Below are 16,720 nucleotides of genomic sequence, written 5' to 3'. Positions count from 1 at the left end.
CCAGCTCCAGGAACTGGAAGGGCTGAGCAGAGGCATGGGGACACCCCTCCACAGCAAGGTTCCTTGGCCAAATGCAGTCGGTGGGACAACGTCCAGAGGGAAGTTGGTCCCTTTGCCAAGAGGCAAGGACAGAAGGGAGTGTTCCAGGGAGGCTGAAAGACCCTCATCTACAGAAAGGGCCAGCTCGCACATGCTGAAGGCTAGCAATTCGCTGTTTGAAGGCCTCGTGCTCCCATTAGTCTTGGTGGCCCTGCTAACCTGCAGACCTGCCTCCTCCAAAACACACCGGCAGGCAGCAAGCGCGCTCCTCTGGCAGCTGCAGACATCCACGCAGGACAGCTCCTCCCTGAGTGAGCGGCACAGCCAAGGCGGAGATCCTAAATGATCTCTAAAATATTAATACCATCAATCAGAGCCAGGCTGACAGAGGTTACAACACTGGAAGAGCACAGAGAGCAGGCTTTCCTGAAGTTGGCACAAGACCGTACACTAAATATCCAGAGTTTGTTTAAAAATGCATCTGCAGGATGCAGGAGCAGTGCTGGCAGAACGGCACGCTGAGGTTTCATCTCCACGTCACTGAAACCCGCTGGGGATGCCAACCACTGCATGCAGCAGAGAGACCACCTCAGCCACACTCCATCCTATGTGGCTTAATGGAAGTTGGTGGCTTTAAGGTATATTGAGTGCAGTGCAGAAATGCTAGAGTATCTTGGCTCAAAGAAAGGTGAGGGAGGTGGAGCTGATCCATCAGCCATGAGTGAGACCTGTATATTCATCTGTGGATAGGATGCCCAAGAAAACATCAAACAACATCATTATGAGCTTTTTCAACACGAGATTCAACATGAGGAAGGGAAGATGCATGTTGTCAGCAAATATAAGCATCTTGCCTCTGCACCTACTGGCACCCAGAAGGGCACTGCTGAGAACTGGATGGGTACTGAGCAAGCTTGGGAAGGCTACAGCGCAGCAAGCCAGACCACGACTTCAGGATGGCCCATTTGCTCAGGAGCTTTGATGCCCCATAGAGCTGGCAGCAACATTCATATCAGAACACCCAAGGAGGTGGTCCCAGTCTGCAGGACACAGTGCCCAGGCAACCGGGAAAACCAGCCGCTGTGAGATAGCCCCTGGTTGGGCTCATGCTTCGGAGTGATCAGAGCATCCCTCCCCAGCGGGCCACAAAATATGAGAAGTTTATGCCTAGACGAGGGCAAAAGATGGGCTGTTTCCTAAACAAAAGCAGATCGTATCTGCAGAGTTTCCAGCCAGTTCTTAGCAAGCCACTGTGATAGATCCAATCCACAGGCTGCAGGCAAAGAGCTCAAGCAAGGAAACCTGCAAGTGGAGAGAGCAAAAGCCAGGATGGAGCCAGAAGTGCTGCGCCAGCATGGGGAAAGGGCAGCAGGAGACTTTTAATCCCAACTCTGAAATCAACTTGCTTAGTAGCCTTGGGGTTCTGAAGGATTTAATTAATTAATTTAATGAGCGTGAAGCACTGTAAGTTATTAATATACAAATTCCACTACTGTATCTCCTATCTCCCAGTTCAGCATCTCTTGCTGCTTTACATCGAGCCCATGACAAGCAAAAGCCAAGCCATAGTATGCCTCTGTGCAATGGGGCAGAGGCTGCACACCCACACTTTCCCAGCCAAGACAGCAGTAGCAAAGTCCCATTCCTTTCAGCAGGATAGTGCATCACGCTTAGCACAGGGCACCAGGAACACCTCATACCAAAAAAGCTCTTCCCACTTACTGGCAAGCCGACTGCACCATAAACCAGCCTGCTGCTGTTGGTGGAGGTGTCAGGCCATCACTCCCCCTCTTCTAGCCATGCTGGCTTGGTAGGACAACGAGGACTAAACCAGTTGATGTTTTAATCCCCAAGGCTAGAAAATCTGATTAACCCCTCATCCCTCTGCAGAGAACTACGCAGGTCCATTTTCATGCTCTTATGTGGAGCTCCCATCTTTTAAATGCAGAGAAAAGAGGACACAGCTCCTTTTCCAGGAACTAGGCAGCTGTGCTGGTACCCACATAAAAAGCTCCAGCTGAAGGGCTAGGATGCAGGGATGCTCTGCCCCTCACCTGACCCACAGGACTCTGGGAAAGGCCATCTTTCGCGCATTGTGCCTTCGCCTCCTAGCTCCTCCTGGCCTGGAATGCAGCACACGTTGCAGGATTATTGTAAAACATGCCCTGCCTCTAATCCCTTCTCCTCATGCCTTGCTCTGGTATTGACTGCGGGGAGCTGTGTCAGGCCCGGGGTCAGGCTTGCCTCTCGCAATACCAGGGCACACAGAAGGCTCCAGCCTCTCCAGCTGACCGCAGTACACATGAAACGTGGGAAAACACAGGCTGCCCCGCACCTTCACATAAGCAGGCACATGAGATTGGAGGCCTCCAGCTTCTGCCAACAGTGCCGGTGCCCCGCAGGCACAGCCACAGTCCTGTGTGCAGGTGAAACACCAGACCTGTGCCGGACAGACACCCGCTCACGGGGAGATCGAGGGCCTAACTCTGACCATCCTTATGATTTCCCTGGTTTGCTCCTGGGCTGCCACGCAAAGGGTGCATTACACAGCAAGTCTGGATGCAAGCGTGTGGCACATCAGGTGTGCTCCGGTCACACTGTACACACCATTACCCGCAGCTACAGAGAGCATCCAGCTGACAGGTCCCAGTCACACCATGACCAGCCCTGCAGTAACTCCCTGCCTCTCCAGACTCCACTGTGGAGACCATCAGGCCACTTCAGCTTGCATAACCTTGACATTGCAGAAAGATTTCTTATCAAAAGCACAAGTTGCTTAGATATCATTGTGGGTTATTTTGCTTGCTTTCAAATGCTCTTTCCAAAACTTTGTCTTTGGCACCTAGAGCACACTGCCCCATGAACAGGCAGGACCAGGAAAGCCAGCGTGGCTCCCTCCTCAACCTGCAAGCAGCAACCAGACTCACGGTGTAAAGGCCTGAGCAGTATGTTTAACCTCAGCAGCAGTGCATACACAGCCAGATGGGAACCAGGAGGCTTCTCAGTGCAGGGGACAGATGTTCAAATCCCCCAGCAAGGGGAGCGCAGGCATAGTGAGGTGCAGCCAAGCAATATGGCACTCAGCGGGAAGAGCAGCACGCAAGGTCTGAGCAGCTGCCTCTCCGCCTTTTGCCTGCAGGCTACGGTGATGTGCACGTAGAAGAACCACAAACGCCGACCTGCCCCCAACCACTTGCATAGACAAGGATGCTTTCGGTAGAGCAACCGTTGCAGTGCACTCGGCAAACTGCTGCCTAAAATTTCATCTAGAAGGCAAAGCTTTTGCACTGGTTAAAAAAAGTACAAAAGCAACAAATACTCCTCTCTGCTTTGTCCAGTACCTGCAAGCTACATAGGGCCAGGATAATTGTGTTCTTCAGTTTCTCTTGAATAACCACCTTCTTGCCTTATCCCTACCATGTGTCACACCAGGAAGCCCCAGTCCTTGCTGGAGCTTGAAGGCTTTGCCAAATAATAAAGGCTGCCTTGGGATTTTCCTCGTACAAACATCCTGATCAGGGCACATGGCATTGGGAGAGGAGTGGACACAATACATGGCACCCAGGGCAACCACCCCTTCTTTCCCTGCTCAGGTAATCCAAGTTTCAGCAACGTGTCCCAAGGAAAGCAGACAGCCTGTGTCCAAGTGTAAGGGCACAGCAGGTGTCACAGCAAACGGAGCAGGAAGGGACAAGTGACGACCCATACTGTCTGCTTCAAGGCAGGACCATCTCCACCCAAACCATCCCCACTATATTCTTCTAAACTCTAAAAATCTCAACAGCTAAAGGTCCTGCATCCCTGTTCTCACCCACAGAGGCTGTTTATTGATCTCCTCGCAGCAGGTAAGGACATGACTAAGAGCTGTGTCCACTGCAGCCACCCAGAATAAACTTTTCCCTTCCTCTGAGTACTTTAATTCCTACAAAAATGATTTCTGCTTAGTCTTCTGTAAGCTGAACATCCCAGACCCCTCAATCTTCCCCTGGAGGTCACATCTTCCAGCCCTCTGATTCTTCTTATGTTCTCTTCTGGGCTTTCTCCACCTGTGCCAGGTCCTCACCGAGGGCAGTATGCAAAACTGCTTTGTCCCAAAGGCTAAAACTAGGCTCCAAAACACCTTGCCTAGGAAAAGAGGTGAGATTTTAACATGGGCCTAGCACAATTTTAATGTGTCTTAGCAAAAGAGTGTAGGAGAATCCCGATGGTAAAGAAGTTAATTGGTGTGTGAGACGCTGTGAGATGAACACATGCTAAAGCACACGCAGGATAGCCACAGGAAGGAGGGAAAAGCTTCTTGTTAATAGGACGGACATACTGACGTGTCCCCTTTGCACTGGAGTATCTCTAAATGGCTTCCATGTAATAGGACCTTGTCAGCGTCTGTCTTCACCCACCCAGCAGAGTCTGAACAGCAGTGAGAGAGGAACTGGCTGCCTGTGCCCAGCCTACAACCCTCTGCTTGGCATGAGTTTGGCAGCAAGAAGAGTGCTCTTTCACACACTTGTGGATTTTATGGCCAGAAGTAATTACTAACCTAATCCGCTATTTTGCAAGCCAGGAAACTTAGCTAGTTTCTGGTGAACCAAGACCAAAAACTTACATTAACCCTCTGAGGATCACATCTTTCCCGTCTGCTCCCAGAACAGTTCGTACAGACGCATGCTCCACAGAAAATCGCTCCTGTCTTTTAGGATGCAATAAAAAAAACCCCCACCAACAAAAGCCAAAGGAGGGGGAAACACACAAACCCATTTGATTTAGGTGAAGATGGACACTGCTTTTTTCTGCCCTCCTGGGATGCGCATGTATATTACTGCTCAAGTCATCCAAAACCAGTGAAGCCTCCAGGCTGCATCTAGAGCCCCTCTCAGCTGTAGCAAGACCAGCTCCTGAGACTGCAAGAAAAGGAAATGAAATGCGAGGCTGGGATCATTACTTTGAAACTATAAGCTCGTGCCACTGAGCCAAAGCCTGTTATATCGACATGGGTTTGTGTCACCCCAGCAGCAGAGATCATTCTCCATCTCCGCTTGCTCAGCTCCCCTCCTCCCGGGACAGCTGCTGGCACAGTATTCCGCAATGCTCTGCGAAGTCTAGCTACAGAAAAACTCCCAACGCCTTGCCTAACAGGTTAAAGTTATAGGGCTGAGCTACTGCAGAGCAGAAAGTACCCTGCTGACTGCTCCACCATGCTTGTGCTTTGCCGGCAGCTTCCAAAGTGCCACTTGCAGAGGAGCAAATAGCAAAAAGCGCAAGTTTCCTTCCCTGGGGCAGACAGCCCAGAGGGGGGTGTTGTTTCTTAAAGCCTCCAGTATTCAAAAGGCACTGAATTTGCACCTAGCTGTCACACAGGATGCTCCTACTCTGTGTCTCCAGGCACCAGCCTGGGCAGCAGCTCCGAGGGAGGGAGACAACCCTGCCTGCCAGTGACTCCTGGGCTGAGGAGGCAGAGGGCAGATGCCTGAACAACAACTACTGGCCACGCAGCCCACACGCCATGCCTCCGCTTCCTTTGTTTTATGCAAAAGTGGATACCAAAAGCAACCCTGACGGTTACTCTGCGTTACGTGAGCACCGTACCTTAGCATGTATTGCAAACCCACCACGTCAACATCCCCTCCATCCATCTGGCTGTAGCTTCTAGGGAAACGGAAGCAAAGAAGTCTGATGCATCAACCCATCCTGTATCCCCTTCTAATGAGTCCAGGAGGAGGAAAGGGAAAAGACTGCCAAGAACTTGCAGACTCTCACCCTCTCTTCCCAGCACAACCCCCGCTTATTGGTTTTCCTTGGAAATGTGTTTTTGCTCAGCACTCCTTGTTAAGTAAGAAACAGAGGACAGGTCCCTCTGCAGCGGGACAGAGAGGGCTGCTCCTTTAAGGCCTCTCCTGGATGCCCTTTCCCTTCGAGATGACTATCCTCGACTCCCTCCTCATCTCCCTCCTTTTGATTTAAGAGTTCCTCTCCTGGCCCTGACAGTAAGGTATTTCTGTCCCACAGATTATAACTCACTCTGGGCTATTATTCAACTCCCAAGCCCTGGCCCTGCTGCATTTAGTCCAAACATAATATCCTTCATGCATATATTATCTGTCTCCCTATTATCTGGAATCATTTCGGAATTAAATTTCAGTCCTGCAATATTGGCTTGAAGAGCGGCTCGCTTTATGGGCTAGTCAAAGGTTAGAATACCAATCAAAATAACACTGCCGATGCAGAGAGACATTTTAATATTCCAAAACCCGGTAATTGTAAAAGGACATAATATTTTTTCCCTGATTACCCCAAAGGCAACACATGTTAACAAGGCGAGGGAGAGAGTGAAAGAAATTTCAGAGTTCAGACAGCTGCACGACAGATTTAAAGGAGAAGTCGTGGACGGCTGCCGCGCTCCAGCCCTCGAAGCAGGAGAGCTCTCCTGCCCGCGCTGGCAGCACCACGCTCCCCGGGATGCCGTCCTCTCCGTCCCCAGCCTCGCGGCATCCGTGCCACCCACGCTCCCCTAAGTCAGGAGCCTTCGAGGGTGCTCTCACTGCAAGGCAACGGAACAGCCAGAGCTACGCCAAGACGGACAGTCGAAGATTATCACGGCAGGAGAAACCGCCGTGATCGGCTGGCCTGACCTGCATAGGCCAGGAGGCTGCCCCAAATTAATTCCTGTTTGAACCAGAGCTGATCTTTTTAGGAAAAAACCTTCCCTCCTGACCTGGAGAATCCACCACAGCCCTCGGTAAGTTGTTCCAACGGTTAATTACCCTCACTGTAGAAATCTGCACCTGAATTACCTCGCTTTGGCTTCCAGGCACTGGAACTGCTTATGCTTTTGTCTGCTAGACTGGAGAAACCTCTCGCCACATTTCAGCTCTCCCTTTAGATACTTAGGGACTACAGCCAAGTCTCCCTTTCCCTTCTCTCCGTACCCTAAATGGCTCTCAGGGGCTTTACAGCATGGTGAGTGTTTCTGTGGGTCTTGGCAGTTCTCATTCAGCCTTCAAGTTTCCAGAATCCTTTCTGATGCAGAGATGCCGGAGAGGGACCCAGCATCCCACACCAGCCAAATCAGTCCCAAAGAAAGAGATGATCCAGCTCCTCTACTCCTACTCACCACTGCCTGTTTATAAATCCAACAGCAGCCGCCTCCTAGATTCAGTATCTGCACACTTTATCGAAAATGATTTTTATGTTTTCTTTCAGGGCATTGATAAAAGTGTTAAATACAAGAGGTCTGAGAAATAGATCCCTGTGGGACCCCACTAGGAAGACATGCACTCCATGATGATTACCCATTTACAATTAAATGCTAGGAGCTGTCAGTTTGCTCGTTCTTAATCAATGTAATGTGTGCCATGTTGATTTTGTATCACTCTTGTTTCTTAATCAAAATGTCATAAGGTACCAAGTCAAATGCCTTCCAGAAGTATATTACATTGACATGGTTACCTTTATCAACCAAACATGTAGTCTGATAAAAAAAATATCAAGTTAGTTTGAAAAAGATCTAGTTTCCATAAATCCACATTGATTGGCATTATATTACCCTCTTTTCATTCTTTATTAATCAACTATGATATCTGGCTTTTCATTACTTTGCCCAGAATTAATGTCAAGCTGATAGGGCTATAATTACTTCATCGGTCATCCCATTTGCCCTTCTAAATTACTGGTACAACATTAGCTTTCTTCCAGTCCTCTAGAACTTCCCCCATGTTCAAAGACTTATTAACAGTCCAGGGCTTCTCAGCCAGCTCTTTAAAAGTCCTGTAAACCAGCTATGCAAAATGCCAATTGAAAGCTACCACTTAACTTTATCAGAAAATCATGTTGTAACAGCAAACCTCTTGCTCAGCGATATGGCATCCTCTGCCTTTCTCTAAATACAGAGCAAAGTATTTATTAAACACAGTCATTTTGCTGTTTTAAGCAATTCTTCCGTTTCCTTCCAACTATGAACCAATGCCATTGCACGGGCACTTTTCTTTCCTATTCTCCATGGAAAAGACACTCTTACTCCCTTTAACCCTGGAGTCACGCTTCTCCTTTAATTTCCATTTACAACCTCTCCCATCCCTGCCTTCTGAGAGAGACTTTCCAAAGCCAAGAGCTCTACAGCCAGGGATGAGGAGCCCAGGAAAGCACAGCTCCCACTGAAGAGAGGTCTGACAGAGTCTCAGAGCACTCACCCATGCTGCAAACCAGCAAACCACGGAGCATCGTGGGCATATGAGCAGCTCTTCCCAGTTAACTGGCAACATCTACTCATGTGCTTGATGCTTTGGCTGTGAAGCACTCTGCCTGAGGATCCCTGCCCATCGTTTCTAACCTAAGTAGGCATTTTATATTCCCTGTAGGCAGTAACCCAATAAACAGGCAATAGACAACAATCACAGTAAGTCCTCAAGAAGTTAAACCTCCCAAAAGCAACTTCCAGGCATATGGGCCACAAAATAAACCATTTCTCACTTGCACCCATTTCAATGTTCTCTGTCCAAAGCACTCAAAACACTTCAGCACCAAGTGCCTGAGAAGCACCGAGCTCCTCCTCCCACCCCGAAGGCAGCAGGAATTGTTAATTCAGAGGAGAGACAAAAAGCTGTTAGCAAATCTTTGTTTGTTTAGGATGTGTTTATTTCTAGTTGCCAAATATTAACAAAAACATCCTGTTACATGCTTCCTCTGTCAGATTTCAGAATGTGAGTAGGTGACCTTAAAACATTTGTGCATGTGTATTAACAGTTTGCTTCCAACTACAAGTATCTACAGATCAATAAAAGCTGGGCCTGGAAAAGGCCAGCTCTGCACACAGCCATGGCACCCCCAGAATGGTCAAGCTGTGCTCCCCAAGGCTCCATCAACTCTGTTTTGTGATACCCAGAGAAGGAAAGCTGCATTCATCCACACACATCATTCAACCCTTGCCTTTCATAAAAACTCTCCTGGACTTCAGGAGGATGTCAAACTAGGACCAGTTTTCTGTCACTTCTAAAGCAACCATTATTATTGTATCTAAAGACATGCTGCGCTCTGTGAACAGAAATCAAAGATGGTCAAACATGCCAGAACAGCTGTCCCGAGGAAGAGGTAGCTCTGTGATGGATATGAAGATTGTCTTTTTTTAAAATTAAATACAATATCGTTTGAAAAACAAGGAACGAAACAAACCCTTAGTGGTTACATAAAACACTCCTCTGTTATCTTTTAACTGCATATCATCCAGAGAAGAAATGGAAGATCAGGATAGTGTATACAGTGTTAAAAATAGTTTCCACAACCCAGTTCTAGAGTCAGAGAGCCCGCAAGTGCCTTTGTGCCAGCCCTCTGACAAGTTATGCTGCTCTGGAAGAGAGACAACCGAGCAAGAGTATGGCAGAGGTCTGAAGTCAAGAATAACACAAGGGAGAAGAACTGGAAACACTTACGTGCTCTTTCACACAATGCGAGACCTAGGCTCAAGAAAATGATCTGACAGGAGGTTTAAAAGAAACAAAAGGACCTGCGCCTCCACAGAACATATGAACAAACAGAATATAATTAATGCATAATTAAATAGTAAAACTCATTGGTGCAGGATGCTGTAGAAATCAAAAGCATGAGCAGATTCAGAGAAGGGCGTAAAAGTTCCTGGTAGACAGACGTAGTAAAACCAGTGGGTGCTAGACACAGTGGTCCAGGGGCAGCTGCCAGCTCACAGTCCTTGAAGAGGAAGTTGGTGGGAACCAGAGAAAGCTGACTCAAACCATGCTCTCCTTGTTACACCTGCAGGCATCAGCTACTGGCCTCTGGCACGCAGAGGATCTGGGTTAGACTTTCGGTCTGGCCATTTTGACACCTTCATCAGCCCTCTAGTGTTTTTCTTGCACAAGCTAATTGTAAGAAAATCTAGCTTCACCGCCCTTCTTCCACCTCCTCCCTCCACCAAACCACTCTCCCCTCTGTGACGTGCTCCCAAACCCAGCGGTGCTGGCACTCCTGCTGCCTGCCAGGTTTCCCATTCCCAGGCTCCCGGCCACCCTGTGATTGCAGGCACCACGTCCTCAGCCTAACACAGCGCTGGCTCCATTCCCGCAGGGTGAGGATCTGTCACAGGACCAACGCTGCTGCTAACTCAAGTGGGACCTGGAACAATAAACTGCAGAGGCTCCTGGAAGAGCAAAGGGAGCAGAAACAAGAGCTGATCCTTGTGTTAGAATAAGCACTAATGAATTTATCTAGGCTACCTGCGGATACTCTTGGGGCAGCAGCTTGCTCGTAGCTTGTTAGCTGCAGCAGCTTTTCTTTTCACATAAATCTCGACCCACAGCCTCCTGCTTTCTGCACATATTTCTCCACTGGTGCCCCTCATTCCTGACATGAAGCACTCTCTGCTATTTACATCCTAAGCATCCAGCTCCAATGACGTAGCTCAGGTTCTGCACCTCAGTCCTAACCCACGGGGCCTCTGTGGATCAACATGACAGGCACATAAGGAGAACTGGCAGATGGGATGGTGGCTCTCTATCGAGATGGTTTAGGGGGATATCTGAAATGTTGCAGCATTCAGAGAAAGCCTCCTCTGCTTTCTGCTACCCTCCCACAAGGCTGAGCTAATCAAAGTGAAGAACATGATAAACTCTCTGCCCCGAGTCAGCTCTACACTGACAGTTCACCAGAGATACAAGATCGCTCAGTGACATTAAAAATGTCAGCAAACACGGATCAGGCTTGACAGAAGGGATGCATTAGCAGGCTGGGGGGGCACAGGGCAAGGTAAAACTTCAGCAAACACGGTCAAGTGCACAGGCAGCTCTTCTCCTTTTGTCCTCCACAGGAGGTTTTTTCACAGATCCCAAGACACCGTGGCCACCATCACAGCAATCAGGTGTGGAGCTCACCACCACCTGCACAAAGTTTCCTGGCACAACACAAGTGTGGCAGCTAGTGGGGGCTGATGCCCATCTTCAGCTTGCCTGAGAGGCAAGTCTTGGATACTCTGAAAGAGGCCTGGGTGCTCACCTCAACTGCTCCTGCAGCACAGAAGTGACAAGGCAAGGAATTTATTAGAGAATGAACCTTAGAAAAGACCAACTGACCACCTCAGGAAGACGGACTGCTGAGCTCTGGAGCATCTCGTGCTTTGGCAGAAGCAGCACAGACAAGGACTCTTTCTTCAGATGATACAAATCAGAGACAAAGAGCAAATGAAGCCGTGTGTGCATGGGCAGAGGGAATCTGGAACATATTTTGTTGCTACCGCACTACACACAGGTACACAAAAACGTCTGCCCCATGTACACACCTTTCTGTACGTAACCCCACCCTTTTGCATTGCCTTGTATTTGCAGCAGTAGTTCCCTAACTCAGTAGGATCCTCTTGGTATCACTGTTCACAAGCAGAGACCCAAAGGACAGAAAGCAGATGCAGGTGGGACCATCCTGCAGGAAACTGCTGTCACACATGCCACTTACACTCACATGAACTGTTTTCTCAACATTTGAAAGATCCAAGTCTCTGCATTATCCATGACCTAGAAATTAGCAGTTTCACACCATCCCCTCCCCAACACCTTCACTTCATGGATCAGCTCAGAGGCAGACTCAGCCTAGGAGGTATTTCTAACTCAAGAACATACCAGAGGGATGGGAAAAGGGGCCACCTGAGCTATGCAGGGAAGAGCAGAAGGGCTACGTACCTGTCCAACCTTATTTGTCTCACGTTGGGAGCTCACTCAAAAGAGAATGAGGTCCCATTGGGTCCTGCTGCTTGGTCAGAATTATTTACCTAGGCTGGAAATCCTCTCGTGAAAACACACAGGCAGTTCCCCCACAAGCACCCCCAGAGAGCGAGGCCATGAGTGGCATGGAAAGATCCTCACCCTGGGGTAAGAGCAAGCCCCAGGGGAGGCAGCTATTGAGGCACAGGACAGGAGAGGCCCTTGCTCTCCTCTTCAACCTGGGTCACTTCCCAGAGGGGCACAGAGACCCTCGAACAACCCTGTGTCACAGGGCATCAGATATTAGAGAGTCAGAAAAACTTCAGATTTTTAAGGGATTAGAGGGGTTGAAGGAAGACGAACATTTCTCACACACATACCCTCCCCGCATGATCTGAAAGAGATTGGAGCCTTACTTTCTGCGTAACACATCTGCAGAGGCAGACAAGAAGACACAGGCTCCAACCCACATGCCCCCATCCTACACACTCAGCCGGCGATCCCTCCAGAGAGCTGGAAGGGGAGTGCTTTCCTCCTCCTCTTGCTTTTAGCCATGTGCTTGGTACTTCATGGATGCTCACCAGCCCTCAACTTAGTATCATGGTATTTGCTGAACACCAATACATGAATGCCCATCTTGAAGAACAGCCACTTGCCTGGATGTCCACACTACAATAAATCCCAGCTCCTAACATGCTAAATCCAGGAGCCTTGAACTATGGGAAAGAGCCATAAGTCATTCATCCTGAGGCCCAGAGGAGGAGCACGGCTGGATCAACCTACTTCTTAGCAAACATCATGGAACACAGGGATATATTTTTTTTTAAATATTCTTATTCTGCAGCCATCAACCTGCTGGTTATATGGCTGCTATCCATTCACCGGAAGTTTAGTGAACTTCAAATGGCGATCATTAATGGTCACTGAACTGCAGAATGCCCCAATGTGCTTTCAGATTTCATTTACCAAGGACCAGCAATCAGCCAAAAGATTTGCTCTGACAGCAGGGAAATACAAGACCCTTTGACAAGTTCAGCCAGGAATGTGCTGCCAGCATCCCTTGTTAAGTTCACGTTCTACCCTATTTGACGGAACAGATCATGCAAATTGTCCTTCTGCGGCCGCTCAGCCTGTCACTCATGCCTCCATTTAAAACAATAAATAAATAAAAGAACAAAAGGAAAGCCCACAAGTACAACGAGCTGTTTACAAGCAAATTCCACTTACCGAGACCCCTAATTATGAGGAAAAGGTGCAGAAACCCAAATGAAACATTAAATTGGATGGGGGAGGGGAATCCTACTCTTCCAAAGGTTTAACCAGGAGGGCCACCCCAGTTTCTCTTGGGCACAGACCCCAGCCCCCCCCCCTCCCCCTGCTACTGCTTGTAGTCACACTTGTTCTTTTCTTCCCACTTTGATTTCTGGCTTATGGCATCACTACGTTTTTCTGTGCAGATGGAGCACCTGTGCCAGGAGACCCTGTGGATGCACAGCAGGCTGCTCTTTAACCACCCAGAGAAGGCGTGGAGCAACACAAGGCACCAGACAGTAAAGTCCAAGGTATTTTGCTTTGCAAAGTGACCACTGGTTTCTTAGGTGGATTTGCTGCTGAGACAGCTCCCCTTCCCCGCACAAAGGGAAATACTGATTTTTATTTGGGAATATTTCCACATGTTTATCAACCAGGTTTTGATCGGAAGGGAACCGAGCTCCTAGTAGCCTTATACAGCTGCAAAACAAAACAGTCAGCAACACTGGGGCCAACACAACCTTCGCTGAAGAGGGGCCTCACAGTGTCCCACTATTATGCAGAGACACCACACTGTGCCTGCCACAATGGGATTCTCCCCAGCTGCAGAACACATCCCATCAAGTACAGTAAGACTCTATTAGAGGAGATACAATAGGGAGCTGGAGGACTCGCTCAGCCCAGCTTCTGAGAAAATAACTCATTTCAATGCAAAACAGCAGTAGTTATTAGACACCTCCTTAAAGAGGAAAGGAGAAGGACAAGGGGAGGGGGAAGAGAGGGAGACGGGGACTGTGGCAGTTTGCACAAAAGTACCTTTTTCAGATTAATCCACTGTTTGAAGTAATCAGCAACCGGCAGCCCTAAGTACTGGCATTGTCCTGGTAACCTGTAAGAGAGAAGAGAGAGCAGGTTTGATTCAATCAGTGTCCTGACAACACAAACTCTGTTTTCTTAAGTGCATTTCGTTCTGAGATGGAAGAGACCCTCAAGTCTGCTGTAACATGCTGCACATCAGAAGGACCGTAGCTCTTGGCAAAAAAATCTCACAAGAGCAGAGCTTGGCTGAAGACTTATATACATCCGGCCACATCCAGGCTGCTCACAGCTTTCAGACTGAACAGTTTGAACAGGCGCTGCATGCAAGTGCAGCATGCAGCTCTTCTCCCACAGTGGCTAACACATAAACACGACTGGAACATCCAGGCTGTCCTTAGCTAAGTGAATTCATCACAAATCCCTGCAAAACCATCCGGCTCAGCCAGCGGCTTACAGGGCAGACAGAAGGACTGACAATTCACCCGTCATGCCCTGGTGCTTTTCCATTTGGCCTTTATGGTTAAAACACCAAAGGAGACAATGAGGGAGGAAAGGAGGCACCAATGCATTCATTTTTGGGTAGTAATGCTGCAGGACCAACTTTTTAGGGCTAAGAAAGCAGAGGCTGTTTTCCAAGCAAGTGGTCTGAAGAAGAGAGCAGTCACAACTCTAAAGATGCAAGGTGCTGCACACTGTCTCACTACGGATTTGAGCACCAGCAGCCACAGCTGCGAGCACATGTATTTAACCTCTCCCTTCCTACAGCGAGCCGCTGGAACAGGGCTCACAAAACAAAATGGCATGGGTAAGGGAGGTGGACTGCCTGAAGGGACAGCAGGACCCCAGGATTTGGAAAGCCATTTCTCCCACACTGTGCTGACCCCAGTGTGTTCGCAGGGCAGCTACGATGTGCCCTGCAGCCGGGGAAGACCAAGCTGCAAAGCTGTGCAGCTCCAGCCGAGCCTGTGCAGGGAGATGAGTTATGTGAGTTTTCCCCGGCCGGTTTGATCTGATCAAGAGTAATTGATGGATCTTGTTCATTCACGTACTGCTGAGCACGCCTGGGGCACTGGTCACGGGATCTTTAACTGAAGCAAAGGAACATCCCAAATAAATATGTCAACTAAATAAATGACTAAATTAAAGCCATTTGTGCATGTTAAAAGCCACAACCCCAGAAATCGGCTTTTGCAAACAGAGGAGGGTGGAGAATCTCACAACTTCCTCTGGCACTTGGGGGCTGTAGGGGGAGGTTGTAGGGGAGGAGGGAAGAGCTACAAGTTCTGCTTGCAGCTCCAGCATCAGCTGCTCAAACAGCCCAAGACAGATCATGTCCAGGGCACAGTCTTCTCCCACTCTCCATAAAGGAAAGAGTGAATAATCCAGACTGGACTTCAGATTCAAGGCTGAAATTCAGGAACAATCTCTAGTCAGATGTGGATACAAGCTAGATACACCACCATGAGCTGGGGTGCACCATCAGCACCCCATACAGTACCCAAGTGCTCAGCCCAGCTCCAAACCGTTTGGTGAACAGGGCAGCACCTCTTCAGACCTACAAGCAGTTTCCCAACTAAGGAGATGAAGGAGAGACACAGACAATGCACTTGCAGATAACATTGAGACTCAGAGTAGTGCAGTACCAGAGTGGTTTGGTCTCGGTGCTGCCTCCATTTCTATGGGAAGAAAAGGAAGGAAGCTGGCAAACATATCCAGGGGAATCTCCCAGGAATATTGTGGCCAATGGAGCCAGCACACACTGGGCCCCACCAGTGTACTGGCTTTCTGAGCCCTGCTTAGGCTAAGAAAGGAATACACTCCCTGTGCCAAAGCCAAATGCCTGGTCCTGAAAAGATGCGCATATCATCATTTAGGAGCAATAATTTAAGTCATACAAACACATTTGGATAAGGAGGTCTAGAGGAATTTCTTTGAAAGCAAGAAGCTTGTCAAAAGAACGGGCTTGGAAGCAGCAGGGCTACGGCGATTTGCAGGGTAAGCAATGTGACTTGACAGCATGGTCTCATCTCTGGGCACGGCTCATCTGATGCTAGCACCATCGTGCTGAAATAAACCACCTGGAGTCACTCCTCGCAATTGCATAGCCGTCACATAAATAGCAGCCTGGTCCATGCATTTTACAGCCATTACACATACGTCCATGACATCCTGTAGTTGAACAGACCCCACCAGCCCCAACCAGCATGCTAAGCAAGCTCTTTCTCCAGGAAAGCTGCTTTCTACTCGTGCCCAAATCAAAAAACATCACAAGAAAAGGAACCACCTAAAACAAATGACTGGTCTAAATACAGACACATGATCAGCTCAACCTCTCTTAGACTGCTCACATTTAGCCAGGGAGGATGATGACAGCAGTTAGCAAAAGGTATGTTACTAAAAGCTGAGTTTGTCCTCCCAGCCCACGAGGTTTTCATAAATACAGGTCTCAGCCTAGCTCCAGTTAGAGGAATAATTATCAATTCACCTAATGTTTGGATAGGGTCCAGAAGAAGCAAGTACAGCATTGTTCTTGTTAGCCACAGGAATTGACAGCTAACCACGCAGTGCAATGAATGACATCTAAAGCCTTTCCATCCCTGTGGGACCAAAAGGCCCAGCGAACTGGACAGTCTGGTTCTACTTCCACCCTGAGACTGATGGCAGTGTGCCCTGGGCGCTGGACAGTGGGTCTTTAATTGGAGAAAATAAATGCTCCAAATAAATATGTCAGCTAAATAAATGACACACTTTTGCAAACAAGTAACAACCCCAGAAACTGCCTGTGAAGCAGTGTGACCTAAGGACATTCCCCCTCCCCCTCCATGCTTGTGCTCCCCTCATTTCACATTAGCACCAGAGAGACTTCACCAAGTTTTTCAAGCACTAGAAGACCTACGCTCATGCTATAACCTGGGCGGGCT

General features: G+C 48.6%; 1 protein-coding gene across 2 annotated transcripts in view; it reads right to left on the bottom strand.

Moving 5' to 3' along the window:
- Positions 1-16,720, bottom strand: part of ERI3 (ERI1 exoribonuclease family member 3) — a 136,004-nt gene that overhangs the window by 68,743 nt on the left and 50,541 nt on the right. For both annotated transcript variants that reach the window (XM_069788900.1, XM_069788902.1), the window contains exon 6: positions 13,797-13,869. In XM_069788900.1, the coding sequence (XP_069645001.1) occupies positions 13,797-13,869 (73 nt within the window). The remainder of the gene's footprint in view (positions 1-13,796; positions 13,870-16,720) is intronic.

The sequence above is a fragment of the Haliaeetus albicilla genome, chromosome 8 (genome assembly GCF_947461875.1).
Source record: "Haliaeetus albicilla chromosome 8, bHalAlb1.1, whole genome shotgun sequence".
Classification (NCBI taxonomy): Eukaryota; Metazoa; Chordata; class Aves; order Accipitriformes; family Accipitridae; genus Haliaeetus; species Haliaeetus albicilla.
This window is presented reverse-complemented; position numbering and strand designations above follow the sequence as displayed.